The 24,225-nt window shown below is 41.9% G+C and overlaps 1 protein-coding gene across 4 annotated transcripts in view; it reads right to left on the bottom strand.

Annotated features, from left to right (window-relative positions):
• Window positions 1-24,225, bottom strand: part of sap30bp (SAP30 binding protein) — a 43,895-nt gene that overhangs the window by 12,924 nt on the left and 6,746 nt on the right. For all 4 annotated transcript variants that reach the window (XM_035734458.2, XM_035734459.2, XM_035734460.2 and 1 more), the window contains exons 2-4: window positions 11,515-11,633; window positions 11,339-11,383; window positions 6,226-6,268 (exon numbers count right to left, since the gene is read on the bottom strand). In XM_035734458.2, the coding sequence (XP_035590351.1) occupies window positions 6,226-6,268; window positions 11,339-11,383; window positions 11,515-11,633 (207 nt within the window). The remainder of the gene's footprint in view (window positions 1-6,225; window positions 6,269-11,338; window positions 11,384-11,514; window positions 11,634-24,225) is intronic.

Below are 24,225 nucleotides of genomic sequence, written 5' to 3'. Positions count from 1 at the left end.
AATAAATTCAATGCACTATTAGCCTTATATTTAGCTAATGCATGACAGTTTACGCATAATAAGCTTCTAACTTATTACGCACGCACCTGGCTTCTCTCCTTTAAAAACACTCCTTAGCTCTTGGAGTCCCATGCAGGAAAATCTAGACGAGGACAGCTTGCTGGACATCGTTGTTTTTTTTTTTTTTGCATTTCTTATACCAATAGACTATTAGAAAAGGGACACGAGCTCTTGTTTGTTGAATGTTAAATACAACAGCCAATATAACTCACGGGTAGTTTGAAAGAGCTAACGTGTGATGGCACTAGGCTATTATATCTAGATCTATGCGTCTATGTTTTTATGTCGTGCAATAGCCTATATATCATATATGTATTGGATAACGGCACAATAATTTGGGCTTTTTCGGGCTTGGTCTCATTAAAGGTCTAGTGTAGGGCTCATAATGTATTTAATGTAGGGCTCATTAAATGTCTAGTGTAGGGCTCATAATGTATTTTATGTATGGCTCATCAGGCTCAGGTGGCATCATGCTTAGATTAGAGCTTTGATCGAAAATTCATCTATATGCTTTATAATGCTTTTGAATGACACTTTCAGTTTTGACAGGAAAAAACAGGTTACCCAGGTGGAAAAGTGATTCATTATTCTAGGGATGGAACTTTTGTAAAATACCAGGAAAATATTCAACCCTAGTCTGAAATCACAGCTCCCTCTAAACCACAAGAGGCCCCACACTGCATGATCACCTCTGACTAGGCCTGCCTTAAGCTACTTCTGAATAACAGTACCTTGAACAGGGGTTCGATATAGCAAGATAAGAGTATTTTCTTTGGAAAATTAAAGCAACCGTGCGTTAATATGAACACTTTTTTTGGAAGATGTTCAAAGCTTTTAAAGCAATAAATCAAATCGTATTTGTCACATACACATGGTTAGCAGATGTTAATGAGAGTGTAGTGAAATGCTTGTGCTTCTAGTTCCGACAATGCAGTAATAACCAACGAGTAATCTAACCTAACCAACGAGTAATCTAACCTAACAAACCTAACAAGTGTAAAGGAATTAAGAATATGTACATAAAAATATATGAATGAGTGATGGTACAGAATGGCATAGGCAAAAAACAGTAGATGGTATCGGTTATATGAGATGAGTAATGTAAACATATAAAAGTGTCATTGTTTAAAGTGGTAGTGATACATGTATTACATCAAGATGGCAAGATGCAGTAGATGGTATAGAGTACAGTATATACATATGAGATGAGTAATGTAGGGTATGACAACATTATATTAAGTGGCATTGTTTAAAGTGGCTAGTGATACATTTTTCATCAATGTTTACATTACATGACTCGGGTGGTTGTTGTCCTTGATGATCTTTATGGCCTTCCTGTGACATCGGGTGGTGTAGGTGTCCTGGAGGGCAGGTAGTTTGCCCCCGGTGATGTGTTGTGCAGACCTCACTAACCTCTGGAGAGCCTTATGGTTGTGGGCAGAGCAGTTGCCGTACCAGGCGGTGATACAGCCCGACAGGATGCTCTCGATTGTGCATCTGTAAAGGTTTGTGAGCGCTTTTGGTGACAAGTCAAATTTCTTCACCCTACTGAGGTTGAAGAGGCGCTGCTGCGCCTTCTTCACCACGCTGTCTGTGTGGGTGGACCAATTCAGTTTGTCCATGATGTGTACACCGAGGAACTTAAAACTTACTACCCTCTCCACTACTGTCCCGTCGATGTGGATAGAGGGGTGCTCCCTCTGCTGTTTCCTGAAGTCCACGATCATCTCCTTTGTTTTGTTAAGTGTGAGGTTATTTTCCTGACATAACACTCCGAGGGCCCTACAGGAGAGGGCTCAGAACGCACCCTTGTGGGGCCCCAGTGTTGAGGATCAGCGGGGTGGAGATGTTGTTACCTACCCTCACCACTTGGGGGGCGGCCCGTCAGGAAGTCCAGTACCCAGTTGCACAGAGCGGGGTCGAGACCCAGGGTTACCGTAGCTTTCTTGGGAACAGGAACAATGGTGGTCCTCATGAAGCATGTGGGAACAGCAGACTGGGATAAGGATTGATTGAATATGTCCGTAAACACACCCTCCAGCTGGTCTGCGCATGCTCTAATATGGCAACTGCATGGGCTAGTCCAGAGTGTAGTCTATATTCAGCAGATACACACAGAGAAGCTGCAAAAATTGACATTGAAAGGCAGGCAGGCAGACAGTGAGACAAACCGGCATTGAGAAAGGCAGTGAGACATGTGGAGGTCACTGCCAGACGACCAGAGCGGAAGCAGACAGAGCTCAAGGCTCATTCAACAGCCAGCCAGACAATTCAACTCCCACCATTAAACAGACAAAGCCCATCTTCATGCTGCTTGCTGGCCTGGCACTGCATGAGACCTTTAGACCAGAACTCTGTGACATTTCCTCCTAACAGAAGCCGACCCATTGGAACAGAATGGGCCCAGGGATGGAATGTACAGCGACAGTCTCAGGCCATGATGATGAGTCACAGTTAAGACACTGGACAGTGGCTGTGTTTTTCAAAAAGCTTTTGTCAATTTCCCCGTCTGTTTTGTTGGGAGTAATGTGGAGAAGGGGTGGGGTTGTACAGAGCATGTATGACATTCTATTTTGGCATTAGCAGGCTCTAGTATACACAGTAGAGGAAGTGAAGGTATGATGGGTACATACTAATGTTTTATGGCCTAACACTGTAGGGCAGTGTGTATCAGCCAGGGCCACTCCCTGTTCTCTCCTGCCGTCCTGCTGCTTTTGTTACACTCATATCCTGCCTGGCTCTGAGCACGCACACACGCACACGCACACACACACGCACACACACACGCGCGCGCACGCACACACACGCACGCACACACACGCGCGCACACCTTCTGTCAGCTAATGCTGCACCAACGCCCACCGCTTGTGTACCTGCAAGTGAGTATAAGTTGACCACATGACTCATAGGCCCAACGGGTGTATGACCGTTTCCTGTGGCACATTTATAACCTGAATTACCCCGTCGGAAGACAAACAAAGACGCATTGTACTGCTTAGGGTTGGGCGATATTACAACAGCATCGTCTATCGCCGATGATTGATAGCCATCGTCGATTGTGAACTCGACTGGCGTTTTCGCAGTGCACAGCAGGGACAAGTGACACATTCCTATTTGCTTATAGACTATTTAAATAAATATGTTATACAGTGGGGCAAAAAAGTATTTAGTCAGCCACCAATTGTGCAAGTTCTCCCACTTAAAAAGATGAGGCCTGTAATTTTCACCATAGGTACACTTCAATTATGACAGACAAAATGAGAAAAACAAATCCAGAAAATAATTTGTAGGAGTTTTAATTAATTAATTTGAAATTATGGTGGGAAAAAAGTACCCTGTGTTGGCAATGACAGAGGTCAAACGTTTTCTGTAAGTCTTCACAAGGTTTTCACACACTGTTGCTGGTATTTTGGCCCATTCCTCCATGCAGATCTCCTCTAGAGCAGTGATTTTTTGGGGCTGTTGCTGGGCAACACGGACTTTCAACTACCTCCAAAGATTTTCTATGGGGTTGAGATCGCCTTCGTTGCCCGGGCGGTGTGTTTGGGATCATTGTCATGCTGAAAGACCCAGCCACGTTTCATCTTCAATGCCCTTGCTGATGGAAGGAGGTTTCCACTCAAAATCTCACGATACATGGCCCCATTCATTCTTTCCTTTATACGGATCAGTAGTCCTGGTCACTTTGCAGAAAAACAGCCCCAAAGCACGAGGTTTCCACCCCCATGCTTCACAGTAGGTATTCTTTGGATGCAACTCAGCATTCTTTGTCCTCCAAACACAACGAGTTCAGTTTTTACCAAAAAGTTATATTTTTATGACATTCTCCCAATCTTCTTCTGGATCATCCAAATGCTCTCTAGCAAACTTCAGACGGGCCTGGACATGTACTGGCTTAAGCAGGGGGACACGTCTGGCACCGCAGGATTCGAGTCCCTGGCGGCGTAGTGTGTTACTGATGGTAGGCTTTGTTACTTTGGTTGCAGCTCTCTGCAGGTCATTCACAAGGTAGGCAGGTGATGAAATGTCAATATCAAAACAAAAAAACTAAGAATTGTGATCTCACCTCCAAGTCATGGAATTTGCTAGGTCATTAAAAGCAAACATTTGAGACAGTCTCTGCAGTCCTATAGCTATCAGAGGGGGGTCCCTAATTTAGAGAATCTATAAATGCTTTTACTACAGGCTATGGCAGTAGTGCACATTCACTTCCATAGCAGTTGCTCTAGGCTACCAGCATGCAAAAAAACGTGCACATCATCTTACAAAAAAATCTCTGCTGTTAAAATGCAGTAAAACTGCATTACAATGAAATAATTGTTGCTTAATTAATGATATCTGGTAAGTTGCTGTGTGTTGGCTTCTAATGACTATATTTTGTTTCTGTCCATTGCACTGTTTGTGTTGCACATTTTCTTTTGTTCCAGTGAATGCAATTTTGATGTTCTATTATGACTAACTACATTTGTTTTCAGAATTATTTAAAATATCAGACTACAATCCACCAGGATTTACAAACCCCCCTTTTTTTAATCCCTATAATTTTTGGCTCGTCACCAAAAACACTCAAACTTCTACAGATGCACAATCGAGAGCATCCTGTCGGGCTGTATCACCGCCTGGTACGGCAACTGCCCTGCCCAAAACCGTAAGGCTCTCCAGAGGGTAGTGAGGTCGGCACAACGCATCACCGGGGGCAAACTACCTGCCCTCCAGGACACCTACACCATCCGATGTCACAGGAAGGCCATAAAGATCATCAAGGACAATAACCACTCGAGCCACTGCCTGTTCAGCTCGCTATCATCCAGAAGGAGAGGTCAGTACAGGTGCATCAAAGCAGGGACCGAGACTGAAAAACAGCTTCTATCTCAAGGCCATCAGACTGTTAAACTGCCACCACTAACATTGAGTGGCTGCTGCCAACACATTGCCTCAACTCCAGCCACTTTAATAATGGAAGTTGATGGAAATTGATGTAAAAATATAATCACTAGCCACTTTAAAAAAATGCTACTTAATATAATGTTCACATACCCTACATTACTCATCTCATATGTATATGTATATACTGTACTCTATATCATCTTTATGTAATACATGTATCACTAGCCACTTTAAACTATGTCACTTTGTTTACATACCCTACATTACTCATCTCATATGTATATACTGTACTCTAGCCTATGCCGTTCTGTACCATCACTCATTCATATATTTTTACGTACATATTCTTTATCCCTTTACACTTGTGTATAAGGTAGTAGTTTTGGAATTGTTAGATTACTCGTTGGTTATTACTGCATTGTCGGAACTAGAAGCACAAGCATTTCGCTACACTCGCATTAACATCTGCTAACCATGTGTATGTGACCAATAAATTTGATTAGATTTTAACTACCAAAGAAGATCAACAAATGTACACGTATCTACAAGCGGCTCTGCTCTGATCTAAAATGCATATCTAGGCTACTCTTCGATCATGGGTGATGGAAGAAACGCCCCTCGTGCCCTTAAAATAGAACAAGGCTTCTCAGATGCGCTCCTAAGCCTACAACACAATCACCAACTCAGTCGGAGTTAGAGTTGGGCTTTTTTTGCACTGAAAGGGGCTTTTATGTTGATTCAATCCCAATTTCAAAAGTTGATAGAAAATTGTTTAAAGCCAGGAAAAACAGTGTACATTTTAGTGAAGTTAAATTGCATGCGTCTCTGGGCAGGCAATTCTGTTTCGGTTGGCCGCAGACCCCAGGTTGATTACCCCCGGTATGTCAACGCTTTATGGGTACATAATCACGAATGGACATAGGTGGAATTCCCCCAACCCTAGTACTGCTAGCTATCTATAGCAGTTAATCATTATTTAGACCCCTCAAATGCAACTCGAGACCTCAAAGCCAGTTCCACTGCACTTTTTCATTGTTCCTGTCTAACTGGGGATTTAGAGTTGGGACACCAGGTGTGTGCAATTAATTATCAGGTAGAACATAAAACCAGCAGGCTCTGGACCTCACAGAGTAAGAGTTGAGAACCCCTGATTTAGACCATAGCATTATAAATGTAACAGTCTGAGCATATAACGGCTGATGGCCGCAGTCTAAATATTTCACCCCAAGTTTGTATTGTGCCTGTGTCTTAAACACGTTTGTCTGTTTGTGTACTCACCGACCAACTCATTGGGGTCCTTCCTCTCTGCCTCTGGGATTTCCTGAAAAGAGAGAACACAGAGAGAGTAGGGAGGGGTTGAACGTCAGTCAAAGAACCATGCACGGTCCTGGACGTGAGGGTCAACATTGCCCGGCAGCATAACATCACTGTTGATAGAGATCAATTACCCCAATTATACCACTCGTTAACAGTTAACTATTAGAATAGGGGAATAGCAGCGGAATGGTCTGCAATAAGATATTAGGTGTCAGCCATGGTGATGTGACAGGTCGGCTAAAACTGAATGAGGTTTCCTGATTATTTCAACTGTGCTTTATCTTTTTGGAAAAAATGTATATCAAAAACAGTCGTTTGGCATAAGATTCCCTTCAGGGTATCATGGCGAACATGTGGCTACAGGAGTTTCAGGACATTCTTGTGAAAGCAGGGGCTTGGCAGGAGGTGGGGTGATGTGAGCTGCTTAGAAAATACGGCCTGTCCTCGCCAGAACTGTGGGCATAACACAGGTTCAGCAGAAAGAAACAGTGCTCCTATTCAGTGGCAATGGAACACACACACACACACACACTGCCACCAAGTCACCTAGCAACTGCATGGACACATCCAAGAATTGTCTTGAAGAGGGCAGAGGGCCAAACTAAGTAGAACAATGGGAGGAGCGAGGAAGGGGAGGAAGGATATAGTGCAGACATGGCTTACCAGAGGGTCTTTTGAACCCCTGAATGAATTTCCATCTCACTGTAATGAATGACAGATTGACTGCATCACGACTCGTCACTGTGAGAGTTATTGATGCGTTTGAACTGTCTGTTCACACAGCTCAGACACCCATACTTATACCACAAGACCTGCCATTAGAGTTCTCTTCAGTCCCAAAGTCCAGAACAGGCTCGGAAAACCACAATACTATACTGAAAAAATATATAAAAACACAACATGTAAAGTGTGTTGGTCCCATGTTTCATGAGCTGAGATAAAGAAATCCCCAAAGAAATTTACATACGCACAAAAAGCATATTTCTCTTAATTTATTTAATTTGACAGATTTCCTTATAAGAATTGTAACTCAGTCAAATCTTTGAAATTGTTGCATGTTGCGTTTATATTTTTTGTTGAGTACACAGAGCCATGAACACATTGAACTCTTCCACATCAGGTAATTCAAGCTAGCACAGTAAAATCTGAGTAAAGAGAAGAAAAATAAAAAACATGGCACACTGTGGACTGTGAAGATGCATCATTTTTGTATATCTTCACAGTCCACCCCACCCTCAGAACATCCTGCAGTTGAAGAAGTGGATGTGAAGGTCCTGGGCTGGCGTGGCTACACGTGGTCTGCGGTTGAGGCCAATTGGACGTACTGCCAAATTCTCTAAAAGAAATGTTGGAGGTGGCTTCTGGTAGAGAAATTAACATTAAAATATCTGGAAAAACCTCTGGTGGACATTCCTGCAGTCAGCATGCCAATTGCATGCTCCCTCAAAACTTGATATCTGTGGCATTGTGTTGTGGCAAAAGGGCACGTTTTAGAGTAGCTCTTTATTGTCCCCAGCACAAGGTCCACCTGTGTAATGATCATGCTGTTTAATCAGCTTCTTGCTATGCCACACCTGACCGGTGGATGGATTATCTTGACAAAGGAGAAACAGGGATGTAATAAGCTTTTTGAGCGTATGGAACATTTCTAGGATCTTTTATTTCAGCTCAATAAACATGGGACCAACACTTTACAAGTTCCGTTTATATATTTTTGTTCAGTGTAAAACAATACAACAGGGATGTTGTGCATTATAGAAATGTACAATATTACATACAACACATTTTAAAAAATGACGTAGTATGTATTGTAATATTGTACCTTTTATATGGTACATCTGTAATGGTGGAGCATTGCACATTTCTATAATGCCCAACGTCCTGTGACTACTTACACAGTAATGCTACTGACACAGAACATAGGCAGTACACTATAGTACATCGTTTCTCAACTTTTACTGTACCAACGACCAGTGGAATAGAGTCCTAGTCCTTTTTTAACCAGCTCATGACTTAGACAAATACAACATAAAAACACCACTGGAGACTCAACACTATAACTGTGCCTCTTGCCTCCCTGTTGTACAGCCTGTCTCTGCAACTCTACTGCTGTCACTCGGTCTTTAAAATGTGCAGTATTGTCACACAACACAATGCCACAGATGTCTCAAGTTTTGGGGGAGTGTGCAATTAGCATGCTGACTGCAGGAATGTCCACCAGAGCGGTTGCCAGAGAATGTAATGTTAATTTCTTTACTATAAGCAGCCTCTGTCATTTTAGAGAATTTGTCAGTAAGTCCAAACGGCCACACAACCGCAGATCACGTGTATGACATCGTGTGGGTGAGCGGTTTGCTGATGTCAATGTTGTGAACAGAGTGTCCCATGGTGGCGGTGGTGGTATGCAATGGGCAGGCATAAGCTACGGACAACGAACACAATTGCATTTTATTGATGGCAATTTGATATCATTCATCAGTTGCCATCACCTCATGTTTCAGCATGACATGAACTCCATGTCGCAAGGATTTGAAAATGTCCCAGTTCTTCCACGGCCTGCATACTCACCAGATATGTCCCATTGAGCATGTTTGGGGTGCTCTGTATTGACGTATACAGCAGCTTGTTCCAGTTTCTGCCAATATCCAGCAACGTCACACTGCCATTGAAGAGGAGTGGGATAACATTCCACAGCCTGATCTATGCAAAGGAAATGTGTCGCGACGCATGAGGCTAATGATGGTTACACCAGAGACTGACTGGTTATCTGTGACCAATAGATGCATATCTGTATTCCCAGTCATGTGAAATCCATAGATTAGGACTGAATGAATTTCATTCGACTGATTTCCTTACATGAACTATAACTCAGTAAAATATTTGAAATTGATGCACTTCAAATGTATATTGCGGTTCAGTATATTTACACTACCGTTCAAAAGTTTGGGGTGGCTTAGAAATTCATGTCGAAAGAAAAGCACATTTTTTTTGTCCATTAAAATAACATTAAATTGATCAGAAATACAGTGTAGAAATTGATAATGTGGTAAATGACTATTGTAGCTGGAAACAGATGATTAATGGAATATCTACATAGGCGTACAGAGGCCCATTATCAGCAACCATCACTCCTGTGTTCCAATGGCACGTTGTGTTAGCTAATCCAAGTTAATCATTTTAAAAGGCTAATTGATCATTAGGAAAATAAGTGCAATTATGTTAGCACAGCTGAAAACTCTGATCAATCTCTGATCAATTTGATGTTATTTTAAATTGACTTTTTTCTTCTTTTCTTTCAAAAACAAGAACATTTCTAAGTGACCCCAAACTTTTGAACAGTAATGTAGGTACACTATTGTTTTGATGTGTTGTCTTGAACACGTTTGGACCCCAGGAAGAGTGGCAGCTGTCTTGGCAGCAGCTAATAAGGTTCCTAATAAAATACTAAAATACTTTTTTACGAAGGGCTATATAAATAAATTTGATTTGATGTTTTATTTGATTTCAGCCAGAGAGAGAATTACAGCAACAGAACAGCGTGGCCAAACGGCCATTATTCTGGGTTACTGCGTCTTCACTATGGGCAGTTCACAGGTCAAGGGGGTAGAGAGAGGGTAAGAGATACAATCAAACAACCCCCTTCTCTCAACCCTTACCCCACTCTGTCCCTGACATGATCAAGAGCCAAAATGTGATAACCAGGGCACGGACATATATGGTGACAACCCCTCCGCCCATCGCTTTCTCACTGGAAAAGGGGAGAGGCAGTGTTGGTTCTATGGTTCTTCTCGTCTGTGGCATTAGCCCAAGCCCACCCCAAGCCTTTCAAAAGAAAGCAGGCCACAATGAAAGTATCCCAACATCTCCATTACGTTATATAAATGGATCACCTCTATAAATCCATTCCATTATTACTGTTATATGACACAAAAGTACATCTATAACTCAGATATGGCATTTTAAGTCTTTCTCTATGAAAAAATGAATTATGAAATCCAATCTAATCAAAGCCATTGCATTTTTCAGGCCATAAGTCAAAACAGCAGATTGATAAATCATGCCTGTGTAACCAACCAAGCTATTACTCAATAGTCTGGCTAAGAGTTGGAGACGAGTTTGAAAGAACTGCTACTCGTTTAACTCCCCTAGATTACCAGTAAGCAACGTTGAACTTTCACACGAGAGCTTTCTCCTAGATATCTCTTACAAAAACGAGCCTTGTCTAAACCAACTCTATATGACTAGAAAAAGACATAGGGAGTTCAGCTCTTAGGACAAAGTGGGGGTCAATGGTGTGGCTAACGAGGCAAAACTCATAATAAATAGTGGGACTCCGGTGTATAGGGCAGCAGTAGCAAAATATAAACCAAACTCGTGGGAGTATAGTAGTAGTAGCCAGTGAAACCCCCCCCTTTTGGCAGGTTCTGGATCAGTTTACCGCAACTCTACCTCTCTGACAGATACACATGCACACAACACCTCACCAGTCCTCCACCTCTCTACCTGAACCCCCCAACCTGTTGTGGAATGCTATAGTTCTGCATATTGCATTCATGGCCTGATCATAGAGTTGCTAATTGTCAGACCCACACAGGATACTATGGCATTATGTGGCCCAAGCCCTGTAAATGATTGATTGTTTGAGCAGCATCAAGCCCTCCTGATCTGCATCAATCACTGTGGCAGGAACTGGAATATAGTCCATCGAACACACTGTTCCATCTCATACACTGACTGCTGCACTATCAGGGAACTTCACTATTGAAAAAGGTATGCACCTTTAAATGCCACATCTTGATCAAGCTTGGTCTTATTGGTGCGGATTTAACATAACTATAATTCAAAGTTTATATGCAAAGGATTTTCATCCAGTGTGCACAAACAAGCTATACTTAACTTGAAATAAACATTATAGCTCAACACTACCACCTAGTGGCACTACCATCATTTGAACAAAATCCTTGCTTTTCTTTGCACCCCCAGAGACAATGTTGGTTAGCCCCATGAACCTCTAACAAACATTTCCCAAGTACAAACCATACCAAAATCGGGGGGGGGGGGTTAATTAAAATACCTTATAATCATCTGTGTCTCCGCCCTCATCAGACTCTTCCATTTCCTAATGGAGACAAGAATGCAAATGGTTAACAGTGTGACCACACACACTCATACATGCACCGCTGACAAATACCTCTAGCAGGGTGCTGTGGGAAAGAGACCGACTAAATTAGAAGGAGAAAGAGAACTGACTGAGTTACGCGAGCTCTCCCCACTGTCCTCGTCTCCAGATGCCTTGTCGTCGCCATCTTCAATCCGGCTAATGTCGTCCTCTCCATAGGCAGCAGACACCAGACCTACTCCATGGCCCTCTGCAGAATGACAGAGCTTGGTTATCAGGTTGGAAACACAGCAGCATTCAGTTTGCCCGGCTTCCTGACCTAATATCAAGCGGAGATTGGTTAGCCTCTATTCTTGGACATTTTCGTAATGCGTGTGCCTTGTATAAGAAGTACCTATAATAAAAACAGTTTTTTCAACTTACTCTACTGGTTGGTCATTATGCAAATAGATATTTTAGACAAACATATCTACAGGAAAGTACTATTGATCAGTTTCCTCCCCTGGCAATGCCTGTCTGATTTATATCACCTGACGCATGGGCAAAGCCATGTTAACAGCTGAACGAGCTCAGCAAAGGTTCATCCGGTATCCTTGTGACATCCCTACACTAACCATAACCCTTACCTAACCGTAACTATTTTAAAATGTGAACTTCAAAGTGGGTTAGGGATGTCCCAAGGACCCCCGGATAGCAAATAAAATGTTACTTGTCACATACACCGAATAGAACAAGTGTAGACTTTACTGTGAAATGTTTACTTACGAGTCCAACTTACTTTACTTCCCAACAATGCAGTTAAAAAGTAGGAAACATTTGCTGAAAAATAGAAGCAACTAATAACAAAATAACGAGACTAAATAATACAAGGAGTGATGTACTGGGCCATATGCACTACCCTGTCGGTCAGATGCCAAGCAGTGATGCAGCCAGTCAAGATGCTCTCGATACTGCAGCTGTAGAACGTTGAGGATCTGAGTGCCCATGCCAAATCTTTTTAGCCTCCTGAGGGGGAGAGGCATTGTCATACCCTCTTCACAACTGTGTTGGTGTGTTTGGACCATGTTAGGTCCTTAGTGATGTGGACACAGGAACTTGAAGCTCTCAACCTGATCCCTACAGCCCCTCCCAATAGGCGGTCTCATCGTCGCCTGTAATCAGGTCTACTTCCGCCGTGTTGTCACCAAACTTAATGATGGTGTTGCGCAGCTAAACAGTCGTGGGTAAACATGAAGTACAGGAGGGGATTAAGCACGTACACCTGAGGGCACCGTGTTGTGTCAGTGTGGCGGATGTGTTACCTACCCTCACCACCTGGGGTCGGCCCGTCAGGAAGCCCAGGATCCAGTTGCAGAGGGAGGTGTTCAATCCCAGGGTCCTTAGCTGACACAACACGGTGCCCTCAGGTGTACGTGCTTAATCCCCTCCTGTACTTCATGTTTACCCACGACTGTTTAGCTGCGCAACACCATCAATGTTTCCACAACATTATTACAGTCACCTGTGGTAAATTCAATTGATTAGACATTTGGAACCACCAAGACTGAGCAATCTGGGGAGAAGGGCCTTGGTCAGGGAGGTAACCAAGAACCAGATGGTCACCCTGACAGAGCTCCTCTGAGGAGATGGAAGAACCTACCAGAAGGACAACCATCTCTGCAGCACTCCACCCATTAGGCATTTATGGTAGAGTGGCCAGACAGAAGACAGTACTTAGTAAAAGGTGCGACAGCCCGCTTGGAGTTTGCCAAAAGACATCTAAAGGACTCTCAGACCATGAGAAACAAGAGTCGCTGGTCTGATGTAACCATCTCTGAAGTAGCTGTGCAGCAACGCTCCTCCTCCAACCGGACAGAGCTTGAGGATATGTAGAGAAGAAATGGGAGAAACGACCAAATACAGGCATGACAAGCTTGTAGCGTCATACCCAAGCAGAATCGAGGCTGTAATCACTGCCAACGGTGCTTCAACAAAGTACTGAATAAAGGATCAAAATACTGATGTAAATAATTAATTTCTGTTTTTCATTATGGGTTAGTGTGTGTAGATTGATGAGGGGGGGAAAAAAGTCATACATTTTAGAGTAAGGCTGTAATGTAACAAAAATATGGAAACAGTTATGGGGTCTAAATACTTTCCAAATGCACTGTACATTAAAATGGTTTGTTAGGATGGTAAATATATACTGAACAAAAAGTAGTTTTCCATGTTATTTGATCAAGAAAAATATTACATTTGATGTGGATGTTGTGTCTTTGCCCATAACGTTGCACCTTTTGATGTAAATGTTTGAGGACAGGTTTTTTGTTCGTTCTTTCTGTATTCCATTAAAATGACAATCACAGAGAATGGGACAAGGCAACAACTCTTACAATTCCAACTATTGAATCCTGCAAAACACTGTTCTTCATTATATTGCCTAAGTGGAGATGCTGAATTTATTTTTGCCGGCACACACTTTCAGCATTTGTCAATTTCAACACTGCCATGCAGCGTGATATGGGCAAAAAAAATATAGGCCTAGTTAATTGAACTGTTGGAATGATGGAAATATGATCTTATAGTTGGAACATAGTGGGCAGCAAGTTGAATACATTGTTGTTTGACATGACAACAAATTAATAAGCCAGTGAGAAATGATTGACAGGGTAGGAACCAAAGTCTGTCAGTGTTTCCAGGTGACCCTAATTAGATGCATTAATTAATTAAATAATTAGTTGCATTACATATGTTCATACTTCATGTAGCTAGCTAGCTAGCCAGCCAACATATTCATGCTTTGCCTATTCCTCTCTGATAAGATGTTGCACAAACATGCATACCTAGGCCTACACCAGCACTGGTACCAGGCAGTATTAGCTAACTATATACATTCTCTCGGACTCTTAGTACATTTAGCAAGCTAGCTAGCCTGCTAACTTGCGATTAGCATTAGCAGGCGAACACATTTTAGCAACACCTTGCTAAGAAAAGACAACCTAGTAACCAGTAGTTTGCAGACCGTAAGATACAGAAATAAAGTGTAATTATAGAACTCTTGTGGAAAGCAGCATGTCAACAACATTCTTGCATCCATCTGACATTTTGGAGTGGACGGCAAGGAAGTGCTCTCTCTTTGAGTGACAGGGCTTATTGTGTTTAGCAGCAAGAGTGAGATGACTCAAGAAGCAAAGGGCATAAACTATCAAAAATGACATATGCACTGGAGATGCGCATCACATTTAACAAATCAAACATTGAAACACCATTATAGAAGGTCAAGTAAAAACTCAAAATCGGTCCTTGCATCAATACCGTTATATAGTCAAATGTGGTATACCGCCCAGCTCTGGTCAGGAGAGCTCTACAATATCAATATCAGTAAAGACACTTGCCAGCTGGTCTGTGCATGCTACGAGTACACATCCTAGTAATCCGTCTGGCCCTGCAGCCTTGAGAATGTTAACCTGTTTAAAAGGTCATACTCACATCGGCTACAGAGTGTGATAACACAGTAGTCTGGAATAGCTGGTGCACTCATGCATGGTTCAGTGTTGCTAGCATCGAAGCGAGCTTGGAAGGCATTTAGCTCATCTGGTAGGCTTTGCAGCTGGCTTTCCCTTTGTAACATGCCAACAACAAACACTGACACTAACAAGTATAACTGAACAAATTATGAAAGACAAGCATTAGAATTTTTAAATTCTGAAAAGTGGAGCGCGGAAAAGGTGTAAAAATGGTTGTATAGCAACAATGACATGCCACCGGGGTCTGACAACTTGGATGGAAAATTACTGAGGATAATAATGGACGATATTGCCACTCCTATTTACCATATCTTCTAAGCCTACAATGAACTATGTGCCCTAAGGCCTGGAGAGAAGTCATTCCGCTATCCAAGAATAGTAAAGCCACCCTTACTGGTTCAAATAGCCGACCAAATCAACCTGTTACCAACCCGTAGTAAACTTTTGGAAAAATTGTGTTTGACCAGATACAATGCTATATTACAGTAAACAAATTGAGACTTTCAGCACGCAGATAGGGAAGGACATTCAACATGAAGGCACTTACACAAATAACTGATGATTGGTTGAGAGAAATTGATAATAAAAAAGATTGTGGGAGCTGTTTTGTTAGACTTCAGTGCAGCTTTTGACATTATCGATCATAGTCTGTTGCTGGAGAAACGTATGTGTTGTGGATAAAGAGTTACCTGTCGAACAGAACACAGAGGGTGTTCTTTAATACAATCATGTCTAACATAATCCAGATAGAATCAGGAATTCCCCAGGGCAGCCATCTAGGCGACTTTTAAAAATCTTTATTAATGCCATGCCACTGGCTTTGAGTAAAGCCAGTGTATTTGTATGCAAATGACAACCCTGTACATGTCAGCTACTACAGCAAGTGAAATTACTTCACTTAAAGAGCTAGTCAGTTTCAGAATGGGTGGCAAGACAAATTGGTCCTAAACATTTCAAAAACTAAAAAGTATTTGGGACAATTCATTGGCTAAACCCTAGTTCTCAACTAAATCATGTAAGGAGTAATGTGGAAATGGAGCACGTTGAGGTGACTAAACAGTTTGGAGTAACCCTGGGTTGTAAACTGTCATGGTCAAAATATGTTGATGCAACAGTAGATACAACGGGAAGAAATCTGTCCACCATAAAGAGCTGCTCAGTCTACTTACCAACATCAACAAGGCATAACCTACAGGCCCTAGTTGTGTCATGACTTGACAGTAGTCCAGGTGTGTGGTCATGTGCCACAAAGAGGGACTTTGGGAAAATTGTATTTTTTCTAAAACAGGGCAGCAAGATTGGCCCTTAAAAGTACAGAGAGCTTACATGAATAATATGCATGTCAATCTCTCATGACTCAAAGTAGAGGAGAGATCGACATCATCACTACTTGGTTTTGTAAGAAGTTTTGACATGCTGAATGCACCGTTTAAACTAGCAGCACACAGTTCGGACACCCATGCATACCCCACAAGACATGCTATGGCTACATGAAACTATTCCATATCAAGTAACTGATGCAAGCAGTAGAATCTGATTTTTAAAAACAAAAATACACCTTAGGGAACAGCAGGGACTGTGATGGGACACATATATTCAAAGTATTCAGACCCCTCGACTTTTTCCACATTGTTACATTACAGCCGTATTCTAAAATTGATTAAATAGTTCCATAACTGTTTTAATTTTTTCCTAAATTTATTATAAATAAACTGAAATATCACATTTACATGAGTATTCAGATCTTTTCCTCAGGACTTTGTTGAAGCACCGAGTCTTCTTGGGTATGATGCTACAAGCTTAGCACAACTGTATTTGGAGAGTTTCTTCCATTCTTCTCAGCAGATCCTTTCGAGCTCGGTCAGGTTGGATGGGGAGAGTAGCTGCACAGCTATTTTCAGGTCTCTCCAGAGATATTCGATCGGGTTTAAGTCCAGGCTCTGGCTGGGCCACTCAAAGATATTCAGAGACTTGTCCCGAAGCCACGACTGCATTGTCGGCCTGTTGGGAGGTGAACCTTCTCCCCAGTCTGAGGTCATGAGCACGCCGGAGCAGATTTTCATCAAGTATCTCTTTGTACTTTGCTGAGTTCATCTTTCTCTTAATCCTGACTAGTCTCCCAGTCCCTGCAGCTGAAAACATCCCCACAGCATGATGCTGCTACCACAAAGCTTCACCGTAGGGATGGTTCCAGGTTTCCTCCAGATGTGACGCTTGGCATTCAGGACAAAGAGTTCAATCTTGGTTTCATCAGACCAGAGAATCTTGTTTCTCATGGTCTGAGAGTCTTTGGGTGTGTTTTGCCAAACTCCAAGTGGGCTGTCATGTGCCTTTTAATGAGGAGTGGCTTCTTTCTGGCCACTCTACCACAAAGTCCTAATTGGTGGAGTGCTGCAGAGATGGTTGTCCTTCTGGAAGGTTCTCCCATCTCCACAGAGGAACTCCGGAGCTCTGTCAGAGTGACCTCCCTGACCAAGTACTTCTCCCTCGATTGCTCAGTTTGGACAGGCGGCCAGCTCTAGGAAGAGTCTTGGTCGTTCCAAACTTCTTCCATTTACGGATGATGGCGGCCACTGTGTTCTTGGGGACCTTCAATGCTGCAGAAATGTTTTGGTACTTTCCCCCCATATCTGTGCCACAACCAAATATGTGCCTTGACAAAATCCTGAGCTCAAGTTCAAGTCTCATAGCAAAGGGGGTGAATACTTATGTAAATAAGGCATTTTTTTTAATATACATTTGCAAACATTTCTAAAAATCTGTTTTCACTTTGTCATTATGGGGTATTGTGTGTAGATTTAGAGGGGGGAAATAATTGTATACATTATACAATAATGCTGTAATGTACCTAAATGTGGGACAAAAGGGAAAGGGTCTGAATACTTTCCAAATGCATTGTACGTGGTAGTAGAGTAGTGGCCTGAGGGCACACAATGTGTTGTGAAAAGTGTTATGAAATGTAATGTTTTTTATTGTATCAAACTGCCAGAATGTTGCTGGACGCCAGGAAGAGTAGCTGTTGCCTTGGCTTACAGTTTGTTACCTTCAACACATCAATACTTCACACAAAGACCAATAGTGATGCAGTCAATCTCTTCCCAACTTTGACCCAGGAGACTGACTGACACTTTTCCTCCGTCTACATTTAAGTGTGATATGTGCTGCTTTGTTCTGGACCAACTGCAATGTGTTGTTATAAGTTATTCATAAAAACATTTAATTTAAAATGTCCTTAATTGCCTTACTGTTGGCAACCGGTTTATAAAAGCAATAAGGCACCTCGGGGGTTTGTGGCATAAGGCCTATACCACAGCTAAGGGCAGTATCCAGGCACTCCGCGTTGTGCATAAGAACAACCCTATTTTGGCCATATACCACACCCCCCTGGGCCTTAATGGTTAAGTACACCATTCCTGGAAGCTGAAAATATCCCAGTTCTTCCATAGCCTGCATACTCAGACATATAAACATTGAGCATGTTTGGGATGCTCTGGATTGACAGAGTGGTCCATTTCCCGCCAATATCCAACAACTTTGCACAGCGATTGAAGAGTAGTGGGACAACATTCCCCAGGCCACAATCAACAGCCTGAAGGAAATGTGTCATGCTGCATGAGGCAAATGTTTGTCACACCAGATACTGATTCACACCCCTACTACTGTTTTTTTTTTTTTAAATGTATGTGACCAACAGATACATATCACTATTCTCAGTCATGTGAAATCAATCGATTACGGATTAATACATTTATTTAAATTGACCGATTTCCTTATGAACTCAGTAAAATCTTTGAAATTGTTGCATGTTGCATTTATATTTTTGTTCAGTGTAGTATGGTCTACAGCGTATCATAAGGTATTCTATCTCAGGTGAGCAGAACCTCGAGACCACCTTAATATTAGAGATCGCACACCACCTGTTAACCTCTTAGGTCGACCCGACACGCAGGCGTCCCATCTAGACATCTGGAAATGCAAATGCACTACGCTAAATGCTAATAGCACTCGTTAAAACTCAAACGTTCATTAAAACACACATGCAGGGTACTGAATTAAAGCTACACTCGTCGTGAATCCAGCCAACAAGTCAGATTTTTAAAATGCTTTTCGGCGAAAGCATGAGAAGCTATTATCTGATAGCATGCAACACCCCAAAAGACCCGCAGGGGACGTAAACAAAATAATTAGCATAGTCGGCGCTACACAAAACGCAGAAATAAAATATAAAACATTCATTACCTTTGACGATCTTCTTTGTTGGCACTCCTAGATGTCCCATAAACATCACTATTGGGTCTTTTTTTCGATTAAATCGGTCCATGGCGCATTGATATATTTTCCAATTTTTAGTGATCAGATTTTCCTGCGCTTTTCGATTAAATGCACGTTCTGTTATAGTCACAGCCGTGATTTAACCAGTTTTAGAAACGTCAGAGTGTTTCCTATCCACACATACTAATCATATGCATATACTATATTCCTGGCATGAGTAGCAGGGCGCTGAAATGTTGCGCGATTTTTAACAGAATGTTCGAAAAGGTAGGGGGTAGGATCAACAGGTTAACAGAGATTCCCTCGTCCTTGTTCAGCCACTCAGTTCTTCAGATCACGTAGCTAGCTCGTCCAGTTTATTCTCCAGTTATTGCACATGTCAAGAGAACAGAGGGTAGAGGTGTTTTATCCACTCGTCGACGTAGTCTAGTCAGCAAGTTTCAATATTGCATGCGCCGGGTGATGGACAAATTAACAGTGAGAGCCATGCACAAAAACAGACACTTTGAAAACTCTAACAATAACCTGTCAATATTTTTCCAAAAATGTCCAAACGGCATAAGGACAAACATAGCGGACAACCGTTACAGTCAATTTAGTTGTATAGATAAGTATACCTTCAAATGAGCATTTATTGAACATTCTGACTTGTAAAGCTGCCGCCATAGAATTAGGAATTTGAATACTAGAATGGACATTAACCCAATAATGGTCAGCCATGTTGGTCAGGGAGTTTTCCAACAATGCCTAAAAATTAACACCCGCCAAATGAGCATAGATTTTGGAATTGCCGTGTAAGATGCCATGTTGGTGGGTGGTCAGAGTTCCACAGTGCAAGCATTTCACTTGCATTTGCAAATAAAAATATTTAGAAGCCATGTACACATTTATGGCCAAATAAATTTTGCACTAGTTTGTTTCATAGCTTATAAAAACAAAAAAAGCATTTAAAAAAAAATATATATATATATATACACATATACATATACATACACATATGACATACACCGTCGCCAAATACATTTAAACTCAGTTTTTCACAATTCCTGACATTTAATCCTAGTAAAAATTATCAGTTTTAGGCTTTAATTTCCTTCATCACATTCCCAGTGGGTCAGAAGTTTACTTACACTCCATTAGTATTTGGTAGCATTGCCTTTAAATTGTTTAACCTCTCTAGGGTAGGGGGCAGCATTCGGAATTTTGGATGAAAAGCATGCCCAAATTAAACGGCCTGTTACTCGGGCCCAGAAGATATGATATGCATATAACTGGTAGATTTGGATAGAAAACACTCTAAAGTTTCCAAAACTGTTAAAATAGTGTCTGAGTATAACAGAACTGATTTAGCAGGCGAAAACCTGAGCATTTTATAAATATGACACTGTGGTTGGTTTAACAAGAAGTTAATCTTTAAACCTATGTCAAATATGTTTTGTTTTCTGAATTTTTATAATGAGCATTTCTGTAATTGAATTTGGCGCTCTGCAACCTCACTGGATGTTGGCCAGATGGGACGCTAATTTACATTGGCGCGTTACATACAGTAATGTTTTGATTCCAAAACATCCGGTGATTTTGCAGATAGCCACATCAAATCCCAGAAACTCATAATAAACATTGATAAAAGACACAAGTGTTATTCACAGAATTAAACATATACTTCTCCTTGATGCAACCGCTGTGTCAGATGTCAAAAAAACTTTACGGAAAAAGCATAATCCGAGTACGGCGCTCAGAGCCCAATCCAGTCAAAGAAATATCCGCCATGTTGGAGTCAACAGAAGTCAGAAATAACATTATAAATATTCACTTACCTTTGATGATCTTCAACAGAATGCACTCCCAGGAATCCCAGTTCGACAATAAATGACTGATTTGTTCCAGAATGTCCATCATTTATGTCCAAACAGCCTCTTGTTGTTAGCGTGTTCAGCCCAGTAATCCATCTTCATGAGGCGCGAGCACTATGTCCAGACAAAACCTCAAAAATGTCCATTACAGGTCATAGAAACATGTCAAACGATGAATGGAATCAATGTTTAGGCTGTTTTAACATAGAACTTCGATAATGTTCCAACGGGAGAATTCCATTGTCTGTAGAAAAGCACTGGAACGAGAGCGAACTCTGTCGGGCCCGAGCATCACGAGCCTGAGACACTCTGCCAGACCACTAACTCATTCAGCTCCCATTCCCCCCTCCTTTATAGCAAAAGCCTGAAACAGTTTCTAAAGACTGTTGGCATCTAGGGGAAGACTTAGGAAGTGGAACTTGACCCCATAGACACTGTGTATTCGGTAGGCAAAGCTTTGAAAAACTACAAACCTCAGATTTCCCACTTCCTGGTTGGATTTCTCTCAGGTTTTCGCCTGCCATATGAGTTCTGTTATACTCACAGAGATCATTCAAACAGTTTTAGAAACTTCAGAGTGTTTTCTATCCAATACTAATAATAATATGCATATATTAGCATCTGGGACTGAGTAGGAGGCAATTTACCCTGGGCATGCATTTCATCCAAAAGTGAAAATGCTTCCCCCTATCCCAAACAGGTTTTAACTTGGGTTAAACGTTTCGGGTAGCCTTCCACAAGTTTCCCACAATAAGTTGGGTGAATTTTGGCCCATTCCTCCTGACAGAGCTGGTGAAACTGAGTCAGGTTTGTAGGCCTCCTTGCCCGCACACACCTTTTCAGTTCTGCCCACAAATTTTCTATGGGATTGAGGTCAGGGCTTTGTGATGGCCACTCCAATACCTTGACTTTGTTGTCCTAATGCCATTTTGCTACAACTTTGGAAGTATGCTTGGGGTCATTGTCCATTTGGACACCTGACTGATGTCTTGAGATGTTGCTTCAATACATCCACAATTTTCCTGCCTCATGATGCCATCTATTTTGTGAAGTGCACCAGTCCCTCCCGCAGCAAAGCACCCGACAACATGATGCTGCCACCCCTGTGCTTCACGGTTGGGATGGTGTTCTTCAGCTTGCAAGCCTCCCCATTTTTCCTCCAAACATAATGATGGTCATTATGGACAAACAGTTCTATTTTTGTTTCATCAGACCAGAGGACATTACTCCAAAATGTACGATCTTTGTCCCCATGTGCAGTTGCAAACCGTAGTCTGGCTTTTTTATGGTGGTTTTGGAGCAGTGCCTTCTTCCTTGCTGAGCAGCCTTTCAGGTTGTGTCGATAGAGGACTCGTTTTTACTGTGGATATAGATACTTTGTACCCGTTTCCCCCAGAATCTTCACATGGTCCTTTGCTATTGTTCTGGGATTGATTTGCACTTTTCGCACCAATGTACGTTCATCTGTAGGAGACAGAACTCATCTCCTTCCTGAGCGGTATGACGCCCGAGTGGTGTTTATACGTGCGTCCCATGGTGTTTATACGTGCGTACTATCGTTTGTACAGATGAACATGGTCCCTTCAGGCGTTTGGAAATTGCTCCCAAGGATGAACCGGACTTGTGGAGGTCTACAATTGTTTTTCTGGAGTCTTGGCTGATTTCTTTTGATTTTCCCATGATGTCAAGCAAAGAGGCACTGAGTTTGAAGGTAGGCCTTGAAATACAACCACAGGTACACCTCCTATTGACTCAAATTATGTCAATTAGCCTATCAGAAGCTTCTAAAGCCATAACATGTTTTCTGGAATTTTCCAAGCTGTTGAACGGCAGTCAACTTAGTGTATGTAAACTTCTGACCCACTGGAATTGTGATACAGTGAATAAGTGAAATAATCTGTCTGTAAACAATTGTTGGAATAATTACTTGTCATGCTCAAAGTAGATGTCCTAACCGACTTGCCAAAACTATACGTAGGTAACAAGAAATTTGTGGAGTGGTTGAAAAATGAGTTTTAATGACTCCAACCTAAGTGTATGTAAACTTCCGACTTCAACTGTATATATACACACACTCACTAGGGGTGAAACGGTTCACAAAACTAACGGTACAGTACAGTGGTGTCACGGTTCAGTTTCAATACATCGACAAAATAAATGCCTGAGAACTACGTCATGTGTTTTTAGATTTTCCCTTTATTATAAATAGTAAACAGGGGTAGCTTGAATTCCCAGGAGCAGATGGAAACAAAGGGACAACAAAAAACAGCAGTGCCTGCCTTGAAAAAAAAATTGAAACAGAACTTCAACAAGAGTGCATACTGTAGTCCAGGATCATCTTAAAATTAAGTCACATGGCAGTACCTTGAACAAAATAGGACGACTTGAGACTGGTTACTTGAATTTTTTTTCAACATTATCAGATTCAGATTCAAGTGTTTCTTTAAGAAGATTAGTCTATCCACATTATCTACAGTGAGCACAGATCGGCATAATGTGACAATGTCAGCCGCTGTGGAGAATAGCAGTAGCATCCCGGTGCAGCAGGGATTGAACCGGGGCTCCAAAGCGGTGCTCTTGTGTAAGAAGTCTTGGACACCAGGGTCAGCATATCTAGGCTCCAGGTTAACTCTGACAGCAGTCTTGACTTCCCTTACTGCCGGTTCATATTTATCAGATGTCACCATTGATTTCAGCATCATTGTTTTCAGTGCAGTTCAGTGTTGACTGTTTTGAGAGGTTAGCACACTTTGATAACTTCCTCTACATCATTTTCAGACAAAGTAACAATATCTTTGACATTCTTCCTCACAGCCTGATCAGTCAGTGTAGAATACACCGCAACTTTCTGCTCAAGGTTTCTCTCAACCATGTCATGGCTTGAATTCCATCTAGTAGGGACATCTTGGATTAGTTTGTGGTTTGGCAGCTCCAGCATCTCCTGTTTTGTCTTGAAAACATGTGCAGCAGTTGTGCTTTTATGACAGAAGGATACCACCTTCCTGATCTTTGCTAGGAGGCGAGAGATTGGATTCACTGACGATGCTTTTTGAGATGCTAGATTAATAATGTGAGCATAGCATCCTATCTGTGGCCCCAGTCCAGCTAGTGCAACTGCATTTACAATATATCTAGCTTTGTCAGTGGTCACAGTAATCGTTACATGTTTGTGTCCCTCTCCAACTTCCACATTGCAACAACTTCCCTTAGC

This window comes from Oncorhynchus keta, chromosome 24, assembly GCF_023373465.1.
Source record: "Oncorhynchus keta strain PuntledgeMale-10-30-2019 chromosome 24, Oket_V2, whole genome shotgun sequence".
NCBI classification, from domain to species: domain Eukaryota; kingdom Metazoa; phylum Chordata; class Actinopteri; order Salmoniformes; family Salmonidae; genus Oncorhynchus; species Oncorhynchus keta.
Note: the sequence above shows the minus strand (reverse complement) of the source record. Positions and strands in the feature narration are given on the sequence as shown.